General features: G+C 32.1%; 1 protein-coding gene across 1 annotated transcript; it reads left to right on the top strand.

The window, feature by feature from the left end:
- The first annotated feature begins 8,001 nt into the window (after nucleotides 1–8,001).
- CML2 (putative N-acetyltransferase 8B) lies at nucleotides 8,002–24,863 on the top strand. Its single transcript, XM_035731294.2, has 8 exons — nucleotides 8,002–8,139; nucleotides 8,187–8,249; nucleotides 15,660–15,693; nucleotides 16,516–16,659; nucleotides 17,771–17,877; nucleotides 19,003–19,072; nucleotides 23,507–23,572; nucleotides 24,695–24,863. Exons 2-8 carry the CDS (start codon nucleotides 8,187–8,189, stop codon nucleotides 24,730–24,732), a joined length of 522 nt encoding a protein of 173 aa, XP_035588150.2. The 5' UTR covers nucleotides 8,002–8,139; the 3' UTR covers nucleotides 24,733–24,863.
- The last annotated feature ends 172 nt before the right edge of the window (nucleotides 24,864–25,035 follow it).

Here is a 25,035-nt window from a genome sequence, read left to right on the forward strand (position 1 = left end):
ATATAAATATACAGATTGAAATCATGAGTCAATTGAAGCTAGACCACCATGGAAAACCTGGAAGCACTGGACGGCCGTTTAGCCACGTAGAAGTGGCATAAACAGGTAACTTATCCTTCAGTTGGGGAGTCACCATAGATCGGGTCGAATACGATAGACAGATGCTGGCAGGATTAAACGTTCTCTTTACTGCTCTAGTCAGTCTATCACGTAATACATCACTAGCTACATCACCATATTACTGTATATTAGAGTAAAGCTTGATGAAGATCTAATCGAAAACAATATTGTTCGTTCATATATCTTGTTCTAATTTATAATATGGGAATATTTCAAATCTATATTACTGTCAATTATGTAAGAGGAAGTAAGATGTAATTGCCTGTCTAATGGATAAACTAAATGAATATGTCAATCAAATAGAAAATTCATAGAATGACTTATTTTGAGTATGAATTTGTATATATTTTGTATTGAGAAAATAAACTTAACTTCATACATACTACGTGTATAAACATTGAAATAAGAATTAACAAGACAAGATGTACTTAAGACTAAATTGTCTTTTAAATGAATAAAACAAATTTGAATTTTCATCTGAAAAGGATTCTGTGGAGATTGTAGTAGTTGAATTCATGTGTCAATTAAAGTTAGACCACCATAGAAAACCTGGAAGCACTAGACGGCTGTTTCGTGAATTGGTTGAAGTTAGACATTAACAACGTTAGATGCCGGTTCAATGAATGAGAGGGGCGCGTGAAACCGGTGGGAGCTGGGTTCGAGTTTCGTGATCTTGCCAAAGAACTACATTTAACAACACAAGCTTACAAATTAACGAATTGTACGTTTTGAAAAAGGACATCATTCATTTTTACTGATATCAGTTTAAAAAAATAGTTGAAATGTTTTTCGATTGGTTAAAAAACAACTATTCTCCTAAAATGTTTCACTAGATGTAGACAATAGAGGCTGTAGTCAGAATGTCACGATTCTTTCAGGGAATAAATTTTGATTTAGGGTTATAGATGATAAATCGTAGTCTCAGTGAAATTATCTATATACGTACTGATACCCAGGTGCATGCAGTTGATGAAAACATGAGTGGTGTGAATTATGCCTTTTGAATTCTACTGCTAACCTTTGTCAAGTAATGATAAGATTATATTGTAAATCCAATATACTCAGGTTGAAGATAACGCCTTTTTGTTTTCGCTCAAGTTCTAAACCTAACACTAGACAATATTTATTTCATCAGAAACTCCATGATTGTACCTTTTCATAATACCTTAACTGCTGGGGATTGATATAAAAAGTCCGTCGTGTCATCATTTTATGAAAATAACATACTATAAAATAGTAATTAAATCAAACCTCTGCTTCTTTTGACATGGACTTTGTATTAAATGCTAATCAATAAGAACTCATTACCTTTATCTCTGTTACAGTGAACTATTAAGAAAACCACGCAATCAGTGATAAACTTCTGTGTCATAGTCATGCTTAACATGATCACGGTTTTCATATGTATACTTCCCTCAACGCTATGTAACCAAACTTTAGTTGTTGTGAGTAAATTGGGCGAAATAATTTATAGAAACATTTTTGACTTTACAAAAGCCCCAGACATAGTCTGATCTACTTTTGAATGAATGAGCTTCTACGTGAAAACACAATGATTTTTTAACATTAAAAAAAGCTGATTACAACTCCTGAAAATCTCATAAACCACTTCAGATCACCATTTTCTTGTGGGCTTCATTGCTGCTTAAATGAAAATTTACTCATTTGAAAGGCTTATTTGTTCATTAATTAAAGGCTACCTTTCAAAGTTTTCAATAGAGGGTATTTCAAAGAAAAAAGTTCTTATATTTTTGTGGATTTACGTGTACCTACTTCTGAGTAGTTTATAAAACGTAACTACATTTTTTATTGCTGGTGAATTCTATTTTTGGCGTTTGAATCATGTTTTTTGATTCCAGCCATACTCATTTATAAAAATTAACAGACATGTTAATATCTTAAGCATATCGGCTTTTATTATATTGATAATGAATGTGCGAGAGTATCCTTCAAAGAAAATTAACAGGAAACCATAAACCTTAATTTTATGCTAATAGATAAGGTGTAGCTCCAATCTTGATTGAGATTCTTCATTAAAAATTCTAAGATCTGTCAATGCATGTCACGATCAACTTAATTCTTCTGGTGATGCAGCTAAGATCCTTGTGGACTGAGATGATAACACTAGTTCGTAATAGATGATGATATTAACTTCTCCAAGTGCTCATAAAAACGTTCAGTCAGCATGAAACTTGAGTACTTGAACTCCTAAAAGTTATCGTCTACTAGCTTACACCCAACATAGTATAACAGAATGTTAAATCACTTAGCCTATTGATCTCACATAAAAAACAATCCATAGGACTTAATCAGTAATTATTAAGAATCTACTAACATACCAGGGGCTATTATTCACCGATTTATTAGTATATTCATCGTATACTTAATTCTATTTATAGCTCACTAAAATATATTAAGTTCAATCAATATTAGTATACAATACCGCTCAAAGAAGTTGTTTCTATTTTCTGTAAACCTTGAATTAGAAAACTTGAAAAAATATTTTTTGAATGTGAAGGTGTAATTAACTCAGTGATAACGTTTCCAATTGTAAAACCGAGTGATGCCAATCCATCAGTCAAACCACAGTACCAATCCAAGAAGTTTCATTAAGATTGTTATTTACAGAAAGACGGTTTTGTTCTAATATTTTCAAAATAATATTCTTAGGAAAATTACTAAATCTTAGGATGTTAATTATACTCTCTATTACTTTTAGCTTGTCTTATTATGAAGTAATGATCTTGATTGCTCTTTTGAAGAGATTCAGGGCAAAGAAAACTTTCTCACTGAATAGATGTGCAGCATTAAAACCAATATATCGATTTGAATGTGTCGGTTCTCGATATATGGTTAGATTTAAACTTCCATTAGGATTCCTTTTAACTAAATAGTCTAAGAAAGGTAGCTCAATATGTTCATCTTACTTTTAAAAAGTGAATTGGATTTGTTCTGAGGGCATGTTTATGTGTTTGGAGAAATTTCTAAGAAGAGTATTTTTAATAATGATAGATGCATCACCTACATAACCGATCCAGATGCGTGATCTGATAAAATGACAAAAATAAGCGACTAAATAGAGACATAAATAAATTAGCGAAAATCGGCAACACTGGGGATTTCATGGTTACTCCATTCTTTTGTTTATATAAAGTCCCTTTGAAAGTGAAAAGTGTTGAACTCAAGCACAGTTTGAGTAATATCATGACCGAATATTGAGTCGCTTACCGTGGTTTAGTGAAGAGGTTCACCTCGACCCTCGGCAAGCCTAGAAGATCGTATGAAGAAAAGCTTGTCAAGGAATTTACGCTTATATTCGTACATAAACCAAAAACTAAGAGAAGAGGCAGCATCCCAGCATTATGGGGGGACAGCAATACTACATCCTCATTGGACGACCATTAGGGTTAAGCCCAGGTATTCTCAAATTACCTTGGCAATATATATACCTTAGAGATACCCTCCATTTCTGTTCATAAAAACTCCCTAAACACACTTTGGACGCTCAGACTATTAAAGAACTCGATGTCTTTGATCTGCAATATAGGCTCAATGAAATGAAGCCTAGGTTACTAAAAGAACTAGCCACCTTAATCACAAATCCTTTAAGCGTATATTTTAATCTACCTGTAACCCAAGGTAGATTACCGAAGGACTGAAAGAATATCATAGTATGTCCTATCTTCAAAACATGTATGAGACACAAAAACGAGAACTATCGACCCGTAAGCCCAGTCAGCGTGGTTGTTAAAATTTCAAAAAAGATTATTCGGAAGGGATTGTTTAAATATTTAGACGAAAACCGGGTTCTTTCTAAGAAGCAGCATGGCTTTATAATAGGTTTCTCATGTCTCACAAACCTATTAGCAGCCCGTAAAAATTGGTGTTCGTTTAAAGAGCAAACGTTACCTATAAATGTAGCCTACATTCACTTCAGTAAGGCTTTTGACAAAGTTCCTCACAACCGGCTGTTATATAGGTTCAGTAATATCGGGATGGGAGGCAGTTTTTTAATGTGAATAAAAGACTTCCCAGTTGGACGTCAACAAAAGATACGAGTGAACTAAAAGTTGTCTAGCTGGGAAACTGTGTTTTGCGGAGTGCCTCAAAGCACGGTTTTAGGGGGCAAGTCTTGTTCCTTCTGTATGTAAACGACCTTCCTAATATCCTGTCATCATCAGTTTTGTTATGTGTTGACGATACTAATATATGGAAGCGACGTAAAATGAAGATGCTTGTTCATAGATTCGAAATGATTTGGATAAATTACCTGAATGGTCTACAATTTGTTAATTGCTGACCAATGCTCCCAAGTACCCTATGATGTATATTGGTTTCCAAGGTACAGATAAATACAGCGTGAATAACACTGAGATACCTGTTATCCAAATACACAATGAACTAGGAGTCGTCGTTTGTAAAGACTTGGAAATTATTGTACAATCCCGTGCGATAGTCGCCAAAGGTTTTACGAGCCTCTATTCAATACGTAGAGTTTTCAGTTATGTCTATGCTAAAACCTTTACGACTTAGTATGCTGTGTTTGTATTGTATACAAACGACTAGCTCATGTCTAAAAACAGTCAGTGAGATGTTGGAAAAGGTTCAAAGAAGCGCTACTAATCTGATTCACAGGACAGCAAATCATCCTTATGATGAATGACTGGCTAAAATAAATCTATTTCCATTGTCATACAGAAGAACAGGAGGCGACTTGATTACAGTCTTAAATTACTTAGTGATAAATTTGCTCCCCGACGAATTCGATTCCATGTCACCCAGCTCAGTGATAACGTCTCTGACTATAAGCTGGGTGATACGGGATTAAACCCATCAGGGAGCATTAGTTCCATCAAAATTACAGGTGCACCCTGCTGACGAGTACTAAGTAGCATGAAACCTAGGTCCAGGGTTTCACGTTGACTACCTCAAAGCACTATCTTATTACAATGAATGTTATTATTATTATTATCATTACTATTATAATTATTATTTGAATTATGTGAATTAGGTTCTGATTTAAAGATATATATATAAATTCACATGGTATTGTTCACTTGAATCTTCTCATTGATGTATAGGACTGCAATTGATCAGTCTCTTATTGATATATGTGCATTCTGTGCGTATTGCCTCGATATTGGCTTAATTCACAAGCATTATATGCAAGTAAACAATACCAAATGAATTTAAACTTCACTCCATTGCACAACCAAGTGGCTATCAGGACTCGGTAGCTAAGTGAATAACGTGATGGTGTTTGAAGCGAACGGTATTGAGTTTCAGTCCCAGAGTGGACATCAACTTTGAGGTGCAGGCACACCAAGTCGACGAGTCCCAAATAGGACGAAACGTGAATCCTAGATTCCACTGTTAGCCACCATTCATCTTTACTTTTATATACATATATACATTTCCTTCTATAATTATTGATTTTTGTGTAAAATGTTCACTAATGTACCATTCATTTAGTAATTTTCAATTTACCTTTTCTTATAATAACTACTCCACATTATTCCATAGTAATTTCATCTAAACTAAGCTATATTAATCAGTTTTTCGTTACATATATAAACAGTTGAATATATTTACTTGAAATAATTTAGAATTTATTTTGGAAAAGATTCATCATTCTGTATTATAAAATTAATGGGAACCGTATTTCTGAATATGTTACCGTGGGTACAATAAAAATAGATTGATATTACGCATATTTTTCGAAAAAAATAGTAAACAAATGAAAAACCTCTTCTAATATTATTCAACATATGCTCAGTAGTGGCTGGCTTCAAGAGGTATTTCCTGGAGTTCTAGTGAGAAGCAGTGACCAGTGGAGTTCAACCAGGTCTGTTGTGAGATAGTAGCTCATTGAAGACAATGGTGGATGTGTCGCTTAATTTCGTGGACTAGTTGAATTCAGACTCAGTGGTCTAGTGGTTATGCGTTCGCGCGCGAGACCGGTAAGCCATGGTTTCAAGTCTCGCGAGGCGGTATGGTGGATGCGCACTGTTGAGGAGTCCGACAATAGTGCAAAACGGTCGTCTAGTGCCTTCATGTTTTCCATGGTAGTTTAGCTTCAATTGACTCATGATCTCAACTACAGAAATGAAAATTTATTCCTATTCCGATCTACAGTTTATTATTATTATTATTGTAAATTTAGTCTGTTCATTTTCCTACTATCTAACTAAGTTCTCATAAACAGTTTATTTCATATTCAAATAACCACAAAAGGTGTTTTATTAATGGAGTAAGTCTGGAAGGCGTCTGATTTAGAATGGACTAAAAAACAAAAGCAAAATCAAATCCATATAGCAACATATAAAATTAAATGAATTAAATCTGAGATTTATTTATCCTAACTATAGGCGTTATCACTTTCTCATTATGATAACAATGAAATAATAACTTACATGAACTAATAAATCGATTTGCTTTTGTATAATCCATTTGAATGAATTAACTTTATACATGTTTGTTAACCTAAATTTAAGTAATAATACAGATTTTGAACTGTTTTTAACTCCAACAATCGAATTTACTAAAAATGGATTGAATATAACTTCAAGTAATAAGTTATGATGTTAATTATTTGCGGTTTCCATTGTAGCCACATGAAGAATTATCATTGTATGTATGTGTCTCTACGTGTTTATACGTCGATGAGTGCTCTGGTAGATAGATAGATAGATAGATAGATAGATAGATAGATAGATAGATAGATAGATAGATAGATAGATAGATAGATAGATAGATAGATAGATAGATAGATAGATAGATAGATAGATAGATAGATAGATAGATAGATAGATAGATAGATAGATAGATAGATAGATAGATAGATAGATAGATAGATAGATAGATAGATAGATAGATAGATAGATAGATAGATAGATAGATAGATAGATAGATAGATAGATAGATAGATAGATAGATAGATAGATAGATAGATAGATAGATAGATAGATAGATAGATAGATAGATAGATAGATAGATAGATAGATAGATAGATAGATAGATAGATAGATAGATAGATAGATAGATAGATAGATAGATAGATAGATAGATAGATAGATAGATAGATAGATAGATAGATAGATAGATAGATAGATAGATAGATAGATAGATAGATAGATAGATAGATAGATAGATAGATAGATAGATAGATAGATAGATAGATAGATAGATAGATAGATAGATAGATAGATAGATAGATAGATAGATAGATAGATAGATAGATAGATAGATAGATAGATAGATAGATAGATAGATAGATAGATAGATAGATAGATAGATAGATAGATAGATAGATAGATAGATAGATAGATAGATAGATAGATAGATAGATAGATAGATAGATAGATAGATAGATAGATAGATAGATAGATAGATAGATAGATAGATAGATAGATAGATAGATAGATAGATAGATAGATAGATAGATAGATAGATAGATAGATAGATAGATAGATAGATAGATAGATAGATAGATAGATAGATAGATAGATAGATAGATAGATAGATAGATAGATAGATAGATAGATAGATAGATAGATAGATAGATAGATAGATAGATAGATAGATAGATAGATAGATAGATAGATAGATAGATAGATAGATAGATAGATAGATAGATAGATAGATAGATAGATAGATAGATAGATAGATAGATAGATAGATAGATAGATAGATAGATAGATAGATAGATAGATAGATAGATAGACCCAGTATGAATAATTTCCCATCATGATCTAACATCAAATTGACCAATCAAATTCATTCATTCACAATATTGCCAAAAAATAAATTACTCCCACACATCACTATGGCTACATACGTACATTTATGTTCTGAAATGAATTTATTCGAACTCAATTGTATGTTCAATATCTCATCTCTAATGTGAATAATTCACCATCATCATCATTATCATCATAATAATAATTCCTTATCAAAGAACTAATTAAAACAGTGTGAAAATCATAACAATAAACAAAACGAAAGAAAAAAATATTTAATGTAAGAATCATTTTGTCAATTCTGTTTCATATTTTATTCCACAATAGATGAATAGTCCAAGAGGAAGTAAAATAGATGTGGAAACTAGTGAAGATGATGAAAAATTAATGGTAAGTAAAGAATTCAATTTTATACAGTAATTCATATGATTATAAAGATTATCTTAATAGAGTGTGTTTTGTTTTAATGGAATTCATTGATTAATGATGTAACCAACATGGAAGTTTACGAGATTCATTCAGTTTGGGATTGATTTTCATTATGAACTGGCATTGAGTCTGAAAACTGACACAAAATATCAATATGGAAGTCGTAGAGATTCATGGATTATTTTGTTGTTGAAATCATGAACTGATTCAAGTTAGATAACCACTAGAAAGTTTGAAGCACTGGACAGTTGTTTCATCCTAGTATTGACCGCATACTGGACTGAAGGTGATATGTTTGATCTGAGTTGAAGAGTTCATGGATGCTCACTGCTAAGGAATCTCTTTCTGAGATGAAACAACTTTCTTTTGTGTATAAGTTTGTAATGTTTATCAAACTTTAGATTGATTTGTGATCTGAATCAAAGCCATAAATTAGTTAAAATTAGAAATGTCGACATCTAAATGGTAAATTAGGTATCATAACTAAGGTTCGACTTGATAAGTCCGAATAAATTGAGGATTGGGTAGACTGTTATGAATAAATAAATAATATATTTGTAATATCCCAATAAGTTGAAAAATTAGATTTTCTGACATTTCGTGACTTAGTGTAAGCCACTTCTTCAGAGAATAAATAAATAACCAAATAAGAATTAATCCAAGTTTAAATAGTACAAACGGAACAACAAGAATATTATGTACGATCAATCCAAGAAAACAGGTCTGAATAAATCAATGTCATGTCATTTCAGTCAATGTGTTTCATAATTTATTGTATCTACGATAAAAATACTGAAAAAAATGCTTAATTTTATTTTGAACTTCATCAGTTGTATGTATATTACACTCTCACCTACACACATATATGTGGCTGAAATTAACGGATTTCTTAAGTTTTGAAAGTTACTCATCACCGATTAGTGACTAATGTCATGTTTACTTAATCCCCTAATACTAAGTGAATTCAACTGATCAAATTACAATTTGACCATTAATCCAAGTGACTCACCATGACGCGAGGTATGTTTCGACTTTATTTCGTTGGAGATAGTCGACAGAAAATCTTGAACCACGGTTTCATGCTATTCCGCATTCATCAGGAAGTTAAATCTGCAATGTTGGAGGAACTGGTACTTATCGGAGGATTAGAACCTGTAACACTATGCTTTGCAGTTTGAGAGTAAGCTGAGAATACCTCAGCTTATAGGATACCAATTGAGGCCCGAAAAGTTCATCAGTAATGCCACGCAATATGAAGCCATGTGATATGAGTTTAATTCATACAGAAAGCATCAGTTCCCACAACGTTATAAATTTATCTTACTATCAGGCGTCAACTAACATGAAACCGCTGTCCAAAGTTTCTTGCTGACTTCCATCGACCATCTAACATCTCAAGATAGACAAGTTTATCAAAATGATAAATAATAAAGTACCTTTTTTCTGATATTTTTCTCTGTTAATAAAAAACGCATTATACCGAACGAACCGATTGAATTAACAGTCGAATTTTTATCATCATTGTTATTAGTTGTAGAAGTAGATGTAGTAATGTAGTGAACGAGCACTTAGGTGGAGAAAGATTCATTTATTGTTTGCTGTACAATCATACAGTGGTTTAGTAAGATGTGGAAATCATATATTCAGTACATTATTTACACGTCTTCTTTCAATTGTCCCTTAAATCCTTGATGAATATTCCAATTCTGTTTTTATTCCAATTCTTTTCTGTTCTCTTCAGTTCATTCTTCTCAATCTTCTTTTGACAAATATTCCACTTCTGATTGGTGTTACATACTACTTAAATCTATCAACATTATGTAGCATACACCACAGTAATAATAATACATTAATCAAACAATTAGCTAGAATAGAATAATAATAATAATTTAAGTAACACTGGTGTAGCTAGTTGAAACTGATACTTGCTACTTGTTGTAATTTAACGGAGATTGATACATCCCGTTGCAAGAGAGAATACAAGAGTGCAAATGAAGATTTATATCTAAATACACAAAGTTATGTCATTTTCTTCTCTAGTCAACTGTCAAATTTGATTACTTTGAACTAGACAATAGTTGGCATTGATCAATCGATGACTTAATATAACTATGTAATTTACAAATTCAATAGTTTAAACTGCTTTACTAACGTAGATAACCAAATTACTAAGTTATGTATATATATATACTCTTTCCTAGTAAGTTCTCTCTTCTTCATTGGATGCTTGAGAGTAGGATTTCTAGTTAGCAAGTTAGTCTGGAAAAATATGCTGTCTACACATTTCATCCATGTGAATTCAATGCTTAATAGTAATCTGATTCCTGTCAGGTATTACGGAGTTCTAACTGAGTAGGTAAAACTTTTTATTGAGTTATATTCTGAGTGAAATGAATGCTGACCCAGGTAACAATGAATGATGGTGATGATTATACATATTTGCACTCTATGCATATACATTCTGTGGATTAATCTAAGTTGTAAGAGAGTAATCAAACTAGATGTCGAAGGATATATAAACGCATTATTGGAGATAAAGTTTCGAAAAAAAATTCATGACATTACTTAAATGTTCATAAACTCTTGAATTTATAGTCGAATGATTGTTGAGTAATAACGATCGTCATATTTGTCTAGTCTTTTGGTACCGGTAAAAATCTATCAATCAAGCTAAATATGGCCATTTGTCCAAATGATTAGAAATCATTTGCACTCTGCTTACCTAATAAATGTTTGGATGTAGTCTGTACGTAATCCTGGAGTACCATTTCCTTCAAGATTATAGATGGGTCTTGAAAATGAGTGTTGAATAACACAGAGCTCAGGCCAAGTAGGGTTTGCTGTTGACCAACACCGACCACCTAGTACCTTAGAATTTAAATATCATTTACCTTTAACAAGAAGATAATTCACTATCAGCCTCATTATGAAAGTTACTTAAAAATTATACAACTACAAGCAATCATATATAATAATCTATACAACTACCAACTGACAATTATGACGTGCTCACTAGTGACTGGCTTCAAGACAGAATTCTCGGATTTCTAGTGAAAAGCCGTGATCAGTGGAATTGAACGGTGTCGGGTGTGAGGCAGTTACCGACTGAAGACATTGGAAGACGGTCGCGCAATATCATGGATTAGTTGAAGTTGGAGATTAACTTAGATGGATACCGGTTCAATTATCTGGAGGTTAAGCGTTTGTACGAAACCTAAGCTTCTGAATCTCGCATGCAGAATTGTAGACACGTACTATTGATGAGTCCCATACTAAGATGAAACGGCTTGCCAATACATTCAGGTTTTCCATAGTAGTCTAGCTTTAAATGACTCATGAAATCAACTATTAAAGTGACTAACAATCAAGAGCTTAAGTTACATAATAGTTTCTGGACTCATAAGTTACAAGCTAAAGAGGCTGTCTACTAAATAAGAAAGAATAAAAAGAAGCAGATAATAATTAGCATGGTAAAATAAGGGAGTGGACATGATATTTTCTTGTACACAAAGTTCGTAATTGAATTGATGAATTATTATAGATTCAATTGGGTATAAATTCCTCATCTAAATTATTTATTTTAAGAATCAATTTTTCTTCCTCCACCCCTCCCCCGAAAAACCCATTTTCTTTCTGTTTAACTTTTTCATGCTGTACTTAGTTAGTTCATGATTTAAATATTTTCTATTTTTCTATTTATAATAACAAAGAATTAATTTTGTTCCTGTTCCCACCTACTGTCCCCCCCCCAACCAACCAACCACCCACCCACTTAAAACAAAACAAAAAACATTTTACCTTTCCCCTTCTTGTTTTAGTCATTTAATTTTTTTTAAAATGAAATAAAAGTACATGTAATTTGTAAGTTGTTTTTTTTAGAAATAAAATTTTGAGAAAATAAATTGACTTTTATTGTTTGTTTTTTTCTTTCTTCATTTTTTCTTTCTTTTTTTCTATAATTTGATTCTTTTCTTTTTTTGTTTTTTTCTTTATTCTTAAATATAAAACTCTTTCATTTATGTTGGGTGTAACTTTTGACAATATAAATATAATAGATTTATAATTTATTTTAAAGATTTCATATTTTTTTTTAAGGAGTATCTAAGTTGAATTATACAATTTTGTTATTACTCTTTGTCTATCATTCACTCACTGATTCACTTATTCATTCATTCATTCATTCATTCATTCACTCACTCAACTATATATCTACTCTCTTTTTTTTTGTTTTATTCTTTCATGTCTATTATGTTAACCTTCATAATTTCTTGTTTATTTTTTTTTCTAGTTTTAATAAATAAACAATGAATATTGAATAATAATTATTACCATACAATGATGATATCTACATTGATTGTAATATTATAGTATTGATTATACTACTAATAATAATCACGCAATTAACGTTAAATGTAATACTTTAATGAATTATATATATAAGAAAGATTATTAGTGCCTTAGTTACTTTTGTTTAATCTGATTGGCGTTTTCTTCTTTCTTTTTTTTAATAAGAGTTTTTCTATAGAATGAGATTGCTGACCTTATGCCCAATCCTCCTCATTTATTAGAGTTTGAGAATGGTAGTAACTCTAAGAAGAGCTACAGCTAAAGTTTAATTCATCAATAGAATGTATTTAATTCGAATTTTTCATTTAAGGAAAATTAATTAAAGTCTCAAGTGTAGAATTGAAACTGTATTCAGTGTAAAAATAGTAATTACCAATGCATAAACCTATTTAATTTATAAGTTTTAAATAAAGTGAAAAGTGTACACATTTGTATGTATGCAAATATATATTGTTCTAGAATCAATGTCTTGTTGAATAGGTCATAGCTCATTATGATAATTGAATTCATGAGTTGATACAAACCAAATCACTATTGAGAACCTAGAAGTACTGTTTCGTTCTGTTTGTGGGACTCCTCAGCAGTGCACATCCACGATCCTGCATTCATGACTCGAACCCAGGAACTTCAGTCTCGTGCGAGAACTCTTAACCTCTAGACTACTAAGCCGGTATCTAATTATGTTGATGTCTAAATTCAATCGATTCATTATTATAATTTAAATTGTTTACAAAAAATTGACTTCATTTTCTGTTTATTAACAATAAAGTAGGTATTCACAACATATAATATAAAATATCATTCAACTGATAAGTTTATAAAGATTTAATTGATGTAAAGAGAATTTTCATCATAAATATTAATATAAGACTGAGTAAGTAGTCTCATCCAAGTTGCTTAAAGCTATTCAGTAGTATGTATGTATAAGTCATTTACTTGTATATTATACTGAATCTAGAAAAAACCGCTGTTGACCAGTGTGACTGATTCCTATATAGTTAGTTGGTTAAATAGTATCGTTTACATGTACTAACAATAATTAATTCAGAAGATATATATGTAATTCTACCGTCATCAACATTGTTTCTATTTGTTGTTATCGGTTGGTATCCTATGCAGTAAATTTTTCCAATACCCACAATCATATTGACTTCAAAGTTAGTAGCTATGGAACAGTGAAGTATTGAATTATAGTTTATTTAGTTAAATTGATATTTAACTGACCAAAAAAATTATTGAACTTTCACTTGTAATATGAATGATGCATTAAGTTGAACAAATGCCCTGTTGCAGTCGAGGGTGGGGAGAATCCGCTATCCCTCTTCAAGTGCCCTCACACAGCCACATGTATACAACCACTGTCAAGGAATCACTACCTACTGCCTTCTCTCAATGGGTGTGTTCTCTACGAAAATGAGAGCACGAGAAGCGAATGTCTGGCGCTCTAACCGGGTTGGTGTACACCGAAGGTCCATCTAAGAGAGTTGGTAAACCCTGATTCCAAACCAATGGTGTACATAGACTACATGATCTTTAGGGAACAATTGCTATATGAACCTATTGTATAGGTTTTGTATAGTTTTCAGTGAACATTTATCATTTGATATCAATCTGTAATTAAGAGAATACTTTTAAAAACTCTTTAAATTTTGATGAAATATAAAGTTTAAACACTTTAACAAATAAAAGTGTAAATGTTTATATACATATAGCACTGAAACATTCTATGAACTGGAGAACTGACAAGGAATATGTACTATCATTTACTTGACACATGTATTTGTGTGTACATTTCATTATCTGTTAGAAATAATTGAATGATTATACAACTTTGGGGGGGGGGTACACGAAATCCACAAATTAAATAGCCTTATCATGTACTCTAGAAGAAGTATCGTAAAGACATCTTAACACACTTGACAGCATACCGAAAACTGGTATGAAAAGTTTCTTTTCATTATTATGGGTAGGAATTTTCATCATAGAAAGAAAAAATATTCAATGTTTACTGTTGGTGATGTAGATTTTATGCCGTACATATATATCGATGATTTTTCATTCGAAAGCATATTTTGACGATGTTAACTTTCAAATCATTATATAGTTGACATTTCACATTACAATGAGGATCTAAAAACTTTAGAATATATATTACCATTTCTTTTCATAACCTTATCAGATTGTTATCCAGTAACTTCATATCCCTAGCTTCTCGTCAGGTTTCCTAGAAAAGAAATAAAGTAATAAAGAAAAAACCCGTTTGGGCTTAGATATTGGTTTAGGCCTTGGAATACTAGTAAACTTCCCGAAACCACTATATTCTAGTAGTTTTCAATAATAACCTTGATAAATAGTTTGGATTTTTCTAAACTCTCACGTTATCGGTTAAAAATTGTGATGTAATGTTGTGTCACTGGGATCAGCCACCACGTGATAACGTGATCGATAGAACTCAATCAACACAGCGGATTAGATAAGTATCATATCAATTATTGTTAATTGATCGTTTATTGAGTCAATTCTTAAATGTACATAATTTTGAGTATTATGTACAATTATTCCACTTGTCCCAATTACCACACCACACTTTATCAATAGAAAAAGGATTTTTCCATTGCTTGAGATCATGAGTCAATTGAAGCTAAACTACCATGGAAAACCTGGCAACACTGGACGGCCGTTCCGTCCTATTGTGGGACTCCTCAGAAGTGCGTATCCACAATCCCGCGTCGCGAGATTCGAACCCAGGACCTATCAGTCTCGCGCGCGAGAGCTTAACCACTAGACCACCGAGTCTGCGTCCGACGGTGTTAATGTCAAACTTCAATCAATTTTATGTACTTAGCATATACAAATTTCAAATTGCTCATATATGATCGTGAAATACTAATACAGTATCAGGATATTTCTTTTTCTTTCTTATTTTAGAACGACATCTCATCTGATTAAGGTTTTTCAGAACTATTTTTCACTTTAAAAGAATTAATAATTAGGTGTTTTTATATCTTTATTTTATTTCAACAGAAAGATTGTCATGTAACTAGAAAAAGAATTAGTGGTAAGTTGTTTGCTTTCATCGTTTTATATTACTTACATGCTGAACAGTAGTGTGATTTTAAAGGCAGAATAATATCTGTTAACTGTTGTACGATTTCCTCATAGTGGAACTGAATAAAAAGTTTCTAGTAGCGAACTATTTGAGATATCTCTCAATTTAAGAGATAACGAACAATTCGGTATAATTATTGGGTAATTTTGGGTCTAAAGACTACTGACTAATAAATTGGCGGCATAGTAACAAAATTGACAAACTCTGGTACTGCTAGTAACCTTGAAAGGGTTTTACTTCCTACTGAATCCATAAATTAACAGGTATGTCGCAAAAACTAAACTTAAGTAGATGTTATGCAACAATGAATAACTTAATGAGTTCAATATTTGATTCTCATCACAAAACATCACATCGGTATGAATGCACATTTGTTCACTTCTGAATAACTTATCAGGTTGCAATTAGCTTCCAGTATTTCTATGAATAATTGTTATTCAGAAGGGGTTTTGTGGATATGGATCATGGAGTCCATGTGCACCACTGATGTGGGATCAGGGTTTCCCAAGTCCTCTAGGTGGTTTCTCCATACCCACCAACCCGGTTTAAGCGCCGGACATTCGCTTTTCGTCCTCTCAATTTTGTAAACAACACACATGGTGCGAGAAGGCAGTGAGTAAAACTTCCTTGAAAGTGGTTGTATTCATCTGGCCATGTAAGGGAGGGCTGACTCTCCCCACTCTCGGCCGTACCAGGGCATTTGGGGAATTCTCATAACATTTAACTTATTCAATACTTTCGATTCATCTCATTTTTACTGATATTTTGCAGAACTGCGAGAAATATTTCGATTTATCGATCGAGACAATGACGGCACAGTGAGCAGACAAGAATTTAGTACGTTGATACGTCTTGTCAGTTCAGAATATACGGATAATCAAATTAAATTGTTAATGAATAAAGCAGATATGAATGGTAAGTAAACTATAATTTGTCTTTTTTAAAAAAATAAAAGTTAATTAGTTGAATTGAACTATGAGATGGTGGAGGAGATTTGTAGCTCAGGTGGATGATTTTGATGGAGTTTTTACAAAACCATCCAGCTTAGCGAACCAAACCCTATCAAAAATGAATTGAACTATACACCTCTATTTTTAATAAGATCAATAAGCCTGACAAAATGATTCACTGTTTGTATTGATAATTACTAATAATCGGAGTTTTCAGAAATAATAGTGGGATATCCTCTCAGTGACTTCGATTGTGACTGGCTGATATTACTTCTAACAATTTACTAGTGTTCTACAGAGAGACCTGTATAATTTGAAGAGATGTTAATGACGAACTGACTTCTGTTGACGAGATTAAGTAAATAGTCTTAAGTTCTGACGTTTGATTAAGTTACAATTCCTATTCCTAATGCTTGACCAACCAATAAAGTAGAAAGAGAAGATCAAGACTGCACGAGAATCATGTGAAACATACCGAGCAATAGTATTTATAACTTATGTGTATCTATGATTTACCAAATTGACAGAAATATGTGGTTGAATTTTGGCGTTTCATCCTTAATACATTAGCTAACCAAATGATCCACTTATTCACCTACACATACGCCTTATTAGCCGCGTAGCTTAAAGACGGAATACAAACCATTCAGCTCTCCTAATACGTTATATAGTAAGGCCTTAAATAAAAACTAGCTATCTAAACAACTATTCAGCGTTCATTGATCATTCGTCGATCAGTAATTAAATAAACTCATATCTTTATAATTTCTAGAAGGTATATTTTTAAAAATAAACTTTATCACCATAACAACTAATAAATCTGTGAAATGTTATCTATTTAATTTTAAAAACTTTTATGCTAAATATCATAAACCACAGAGTAACACTTCTGATGGTTGACCATTAAGTACCAATCAATAAACTGAATGAAAAAAAAACAAACAATTCACAACATGTACATGTTCGTAATTTGCAACTGTACAATTTATTCTTCAAGATTTCACTAACCTCTGTTCATATGAATATACTTTTTTTTGGTTATAACAATATAATTTTCTCTCCATTTACTTATATAGGTGATGGCGAAATGGCTTTTGATGAATTTGTTCGTCTGTTATCCAATGAAAGTGATGCTCATGAAGAAGTTTCAGCAACACGTGAAGCATTTGAAGTATTCGATACGGTAAATTCTAATAATTTTATAACTGTGTCAATGGATATTCTACTCTCATATAAAGTATAATAATTAAAATACTTTGATTGAGATCATGAACCAGTTTATTTTAGACCACCATTGAAAACCTGCAAGCACTGAACGGCCTCAACCAATCCACAAAATTGCGCGACCATCTTCCATTGTACTGAGGTAGATATCTGTCTCTACCCGACAGTGATTAGCTTACATTGCATGATCTGTCAACTTTCGTATCCAAGGCCACAACAGAGATCGAACTCAGATCTATGGATTTCGTGCTGAGAGCTGAACATCAAGACATGACAATCGAATCTACTGATTCATAGTCCTAACATCAGTCATTAGATATACGGCTACAATCATCTAATATAATAACGTCTTACTGTGTTACTCCTTCTTTGAATGAACTCTACTAGTAACAACTAAATATCAGAATTTCTAGTACTTCTTTTGTAACTAATCGCTTTGTCAAGTTAATTTTAACTTTGAAAATATTTTTTTGGCATCAGTTAATGCAGATTGAAAAGGTTTTAAAGACCAGAAGATATTGAACTTGTTGTTGAGTTCAGTTTTTTTTACGAATTTCTTCACCGCGATAAAAATAAGTTACAGAAAATTCGTAACATTTGCTTAAAACAATCAAAAGATGAATAATATGATGTAACCGAATATCTGGCTCTTTTCTAAACAGACAATTGACTTTTTTAAGCAAAGATGGATAGTGGCTAGTAGTGGAATCCGAAACGGGCGTTTGTCCCTGTTCGAAACTCTTCAGCTGGATACACTTTCATCCACCTGTGTTAAAGCTTAAAACAGTACTCAAATCCAATGCCTTTCATTTCAAACACCAGATGCATTATCCGCTGGGTTCCAGAGTAAGGATCAACACTAGGACGCAGTTACACCCCTCTGATGAAACCCAAATAAAACGAATTATATGTTCTAGATCCTACTGATAGCGTCTATCCATCTCCGCTTAAAAATACCTTTAACTGATGGCAATAGCTAGGTTTTATACATAACTTAAAGGAGACCTATCAGTTGCCTTTATGAATACTGAAAACGGAAGGAAACTTACAACTGAATTATACAAAATTTATTTCACATTTACAGGATAATGATGGTTACATAACAGCATCAGAACTACGTCAAGTAATGACTCGAGTTGGACACAATTGTTCCGGTAGGTTCATGTAGCAGATTATTTTTATGCATCTTTTCTTCAAAGAAAAGTAATGTGTAATATAATGATCAATTTTTCTAAACAAGATTTCTTGTCGACTACCTCTAGCCACCATCTCATCTCTACATAGTGCACGCGATGTCCAGTCACCTAGACTAGTGGCCGAATTGCAACGTGGTCAATAGAATTCAACCTGACACACATGACATTGATCGTTACCCGATGATTAATCGATTATAAAAACAGTTTACTCAAGTTCATTCAACCTAAAATTGTGTTATAAAAAAAAGTTTATACTGAACCACTTGAATATAGTAATACGTTCATTATTCAGTATTCATAATTAAAGAGGAAGAATGCATTTGTAGTCTCAGCGGAAGAATTTAAAGTAAATCCAACATTTCGTCTGGCAATCTGGTTCAAGCTTTTTCAAGGATATTTCCTTGAAAAAGCGTTGGATTTACTTCAAATTCTTTCGCTGATATTTTACAAATACAACATTCTTCTTCTTTAATGTCTCACATCAACTTGGCTTCCAAATACTGTGAAACTATAGTATTCATAATTGTTATAATTAACTTAAGAGCAAATATAATTATCCAAGATTTAGCAAAAATATCCAGACACTAATTTTACTGATAACATTTGTTTTTCTAAAAGAAAAAAACAAACGAACAAAGTGCACAAAGAAACAATTCATTTACTCTTGTGTTAGTAAATAAATTCAGCTTGTAATCAATCAAACTCATTATCACATTTCTGAATATTAACATTCACGATTGAACAGAAAACAGAGAACAATGATAAGGTTTATGCTTGCACATATCACCAGTACTGGCTTAATTAATTAAGTTGGTAGTATCTACTAAAATTCTATCTATAGAAGTCTAACTAAACTACTCTATGGTTGTTCCAATAGTTGAGATCATGAGTCAATCGAAGCTAGACTACCATAGAAAACCTGGAAGCACTGGATGGCCTGTTAAGTTCCGTTGTGGGACTCATCAACAGTGCGCATCCACGATCCCGCGTTGCGAAATTCGAACCCAAGACTTATCATTCTCGCGAGCGAACGCTTAACCTCTAAACCTCTCTGGTTCTTTACATCATCTCCTGAATGTATTAGAATCCATAAGAATACACATTCATCTTTTTTTACTAGCTTACACTCGTTTTTACAGATAATCTTGTTACTTAATTCACAGTAATCTGATTGACAATTAAAGTTTGGTGAGACTATAATTTATGGACGACCTTTGAGCGACGGCAAAGAGACCTTAAGAATGTCTACTTACATACTAAATGAGGGTTATAAATCGGCGTGAGGAATTATAATTATAACTTACAGTTGATGGTTAGGGTTAGGAATTAGATTAACCGTTTTCATCACGAACTGAGATCATCTATAATGCCAAAACTGTGTTTAACCAAATGGATGAGTGAATTTCGCGCCAAAACTCAAAACCTATTATCTTAAATCTGTTTGGTTCATCCATAAATTATAGTCTCGCCTAAAGTTTTAGTTAAAAATAATCACTTAAAATTACAATTAAAACTTGACAATTGAGATATTCCATCACAATGAACTTGAAACGATGTCAACTAACTTTGTTTAAATGTATTTCCTTTTTAATGTTAATCACATCATCAACTGAATCTAATCATATGACATTTGAAAATAATACTTCAAAGCTAATTCGAATGTTTGTGCACTAAGACACAAGGATTAATTTTAAGAGTCAGTTCACAATTTTATTGATTCATGAGTAATCTATAAAACTTGTGTGTTTCCATCGTCTATTCTTCAGACGAAGTTTTATGTAAATAGGTCATTTTACCACTAGGAAACATCTATTCTGTTATTTAGTTAGTTAGTTAGTTGTATTATTCTTAATACTATTTTATTTGAAGGCTTACATTGATAACACAGTTTCGTGAATAGTAATTAATCAATCATATTGAGAATTGTCTACTGACTGACATTCTGTCTTTCATTTTAATGGCCCACAAAAATTGAAACGCTTTTATAATGGTTTCCGAAATTCCACCATATTCATTTGACCTATTAAAAAGATAATTTGAAAAGTATAACTTTTTGTATTGAAAACAACAGACAAATGGAAAGTTGCACAGATGAAGTATCTGACCTAATTATAGTAGATAAGTGCGAATTCACTGAGAAAATGAAATGAGTCCTGTTAAATTATACAAAAAACCAACATTTTAATTTAATAGTTGATTTCATGAGTCATTTAAGGCTAGACCACCATGAGAAACCTGAAAGCACTAGATGGCCGTTTCGTCCTAGTATAGGAAGTATTGGATCGTTGTTTTGTTGCTTTCTAGAATTGTTCTTCAAGTTCTAGTCATCATTTAGGTTATCTATTCTCCAATTTCATACACATAGTTCCCTTTATTATCTTAAATAGAGCAAGAACAAAGATTGGTGCAGAATAATATGAATTCATTTTATTTCGTTAGGATCTCATCAGCTGCTTACAACCTAAATTATTTGAAATTCAACATTATTACAGATATTGACATACTTATACATAAGAGAGTGATGAAGGATGAATAAATGTATCATGGTGTAGTGAAGATTCTGATAGGGTTAATGTCATTAAATTTTATCTGGAAAAAATAGAGTTTGAGAGGAAAAGTTCCGGAACATTGAAATAGTGATTAGAACTCATGAAAATAGATTAATGGTAATAAAGAAAATATGAATTGAAATCAATCATTTATGTATGATGTAATTTAAACTTCAGAAAGAGTTGCAATAATGACTCAATGAATAAATAGAAATAAATGAATAAAAAAGGGGGGTATTGTTACCAAGGTAGAGAAAAATTTACTACTGTCTCTTTTTGTATACATAGACCTGGTTTTAAACGTTTGATTGCTAATGCTTCGGCAAATTTCAAGAGGTTGGAGTTTGATTGTTTGTTAATCACCTTGAAGTACTTCAGTATATCAACTTCATGTCCTGTGTCAAGGAGATGTCTTGTGATGGCACTGGTGGATGCTTTTAATCCATTTAATCTTAAACGTTTCGGAATATGTTCTTTGAATCGGACGTAGGCTCTCCTTTCTGTTCTACCAATGTAACTGCTTTGGCAGATACATGTAAATTGTCCAAATATTACGATTTCTAGAATTGTTTGAAGTGAATAATTATAAATGCTGAATTTATATACAGCCTTAAATTGTTAACTAGCGCACAAATTATTCCGATATTAAAAACTGGAAAATCTAAACGGAAACACTCGAATTATTAGTATAGTTTCCTTCTTATCTATCCTTTTTGAAAAAAAAGAAACATGCAAATACATTGGAATTTGCTCGTCTTATATGTGATGAATGTAAAAACTAATTGTGACCACTGAATTGGTAAAATAAAACTTTCGTGACTGAAGATGAATGTTAGATGGAGATATTTGAGAACATTGACGAAATATGCTTTCTAAGTCATTACAGTTAGAACCTATGTCAAACAGAAATGATGATGAGTGTTTCCTACTATATCAAAACTTATGGTATTGAATAAAGCTGTTATTAGCTATTACTCAGCAATCCACACTATTGTAAACGATCCCTCCTCTAAATAACTGGTTTCGAAAGCCAGAACCGCTGATCAGTAGAGAGGATCGCTTTTTTTAAACTTATTTATATACAACCAGTTGAAAAAATATTAAACAGGTTTTTAGGTTATTCACGAACCATTTTATCGGGCTTAATTTATTCTATACTATATCACAACTTCGACTCTCTATGAGATTTTTTGTGGCCCGTTGATCTGACTCCATTTAGATCGTACGAATGATTTTTATCGCCTATTCTCGTATATCATCGTCGACTTATAATCGCGTTATCCAATAACGGAATTAAATAAGTCAAATAACGAGAATTGACTTGAGAATACATATATTTTGTACATGAAGCGAATGAAACATAGCAAAGCAAAATGACACGTATGGAAGATGGCTGGGAACCCAACTCCATTTTAATCAAGCGTTACTCAATATTTATAGTCAGACAAAATAAAGCTACAGACATGTGATTAATGGAATAAGAAGGGCATACACATATACGCTCATATAAAAACAATCAAGACTGATAAGCAAATAATTGACAAGGTCAAAATATGACTCAAGTAGAATGAATAGACTGGAATGTCCGAAAGCTAGAATAAGGTATATGGGCTTAGCATAATAACTGACACTACAGATTCATCTCAACTAATCATAGTTCTCACAGAATCATAAAATAGTACCCAACACTTTTGTCCATTACTGTTCAATTTCTAATTAACTGACAAGTGAAATAACTTAGTAATAAAATCTATTTTCGAAATGAACCAATATGAACACACAAAAACCAATCATTTTAATTTAGATCATTTTGTTTCATATTCTCTTTCTTTCTGGGTTTTAGAAATAGAAGTTCAAGAAATGCTCTCTGAAGCTGATCAAGATGGAGATGGTAAAGTTACATATGAAGGTCAGAAGAAGTACAAATGTTTAAAAGTTTATTGTTTTGCCATAAGCTCTTATTCAATACTTATTATTGTTCCTATCTGATGTAATGAAAGAAATTGATATTTTCTTTAACGATCTCACCTTTTTGAAGATTATATATAAGATACAAGATAGTACAACCAGTGCAACCCATAGGAATTGATACTAGATAATATGTAGTAAAATCACTAGATAGATCACTATACAATATAACTAAGACTTAGATACTTAAAGTACAATCAATGACTGATAACTAGACTGTGGGCCAAAACTATGATTTATTAGTATAGATTATAAGCAGTTAACACTGAGGAAATCCAAGTGAATTATTGCAAGTCAGAGTACCTTTTATTTAGTTTAGATAAATATAGCTACATTCACTCATTGACCAATTAAATTTTGCTTCCTTCGACAGATCACTATCCATATAATCATAGTTGTGACGAAATATTCGAATGACTAGCTATCATTATAGTCTGATAGTAAACCAAAGTAAATCGGTATTTAAATGTAATATGTATTAAATTGGTGGTTCGTCTAGCACCTGGGTTTTTAACGTTTAATTGAAAACCGAATTACAAAACCTTCGAAGAACATTATTCCTTCTAAATATCGTGTATAGTTGGTCACTTCGATTTACATAACTCAATGATGAATTACCCAGATGATTTTTTGTACTGCCTTACATTTTCCAATATCTCCGTAACGTACTAGTGCGGATAAAGTGGTTTTCTGGAATAGCTCCAGAACTTTGGCAGAGTTGAATGTGATGAGTGTGGCATCTCAACCTCACTTGTCCTGGTTGATCTCTGACGGTGGTTGAGGACAGATGATTCCATCAGCCTGGCACCAGTAACATTTGTCTTTAACAGTAAAACCTCTTCGTTTTTAACGGTTTTCTGCTACCATTAACAAGACAAAACGTTAAAAAGGGCTTTTTTTCAATATGGAGTAATAAGTGCATTTTAAACGCCATAATACTAAGCTATTTAAAGATAAAACAGAGTACAGTGTAAGCTCACTGCGAGTTTTATTAGTAGCTGAAGCTGGATTTTATTGTTTCCGTTACTAACTATTTGTTTTCGTCTCTAAATTCATTTTTCAGAGTTTGTTGCAATGCTTAAAGAAAATTCCTCTGAATGAAAATTTATTTCTACCATCACTAATTTTCAACTTCATTTTGGTTGTTTCCAAGAGTATATTTTTTGTAGCTCAGTCCGTATGAATATATATTAAAATACATCTACATAAATATATACTCACATATACATCAATTTGCATTTGTTGTTCCGTGGTAATGTAGTCTAGAATGATCAGTTTGTACTTTTTTGGACTTAGAAGCTAAAATTAACTGTATGTTAGTGAGTGTCTTCGGTGAAACTCGAATCCAACATACATTACATCATACTAATAAGTATTGTCTTTCATACTGATAAGTTACGACAC

The sequence above is a fragment of the Schistosoma haematobium genome, chromosome 7 (genome assembly GCF_000699445.3).
Source record: "Schistosoma haematobium chromosome 7, whole genome shotgun sequence".
In the NCBI taxonomy this organism is placed as follows: Eukaryota; Metazoa; Platyhelminthes; class Trematoda; order Strigeidida; family Schistosomatidae; genus Schistosoma; species Schistosoma haematobium.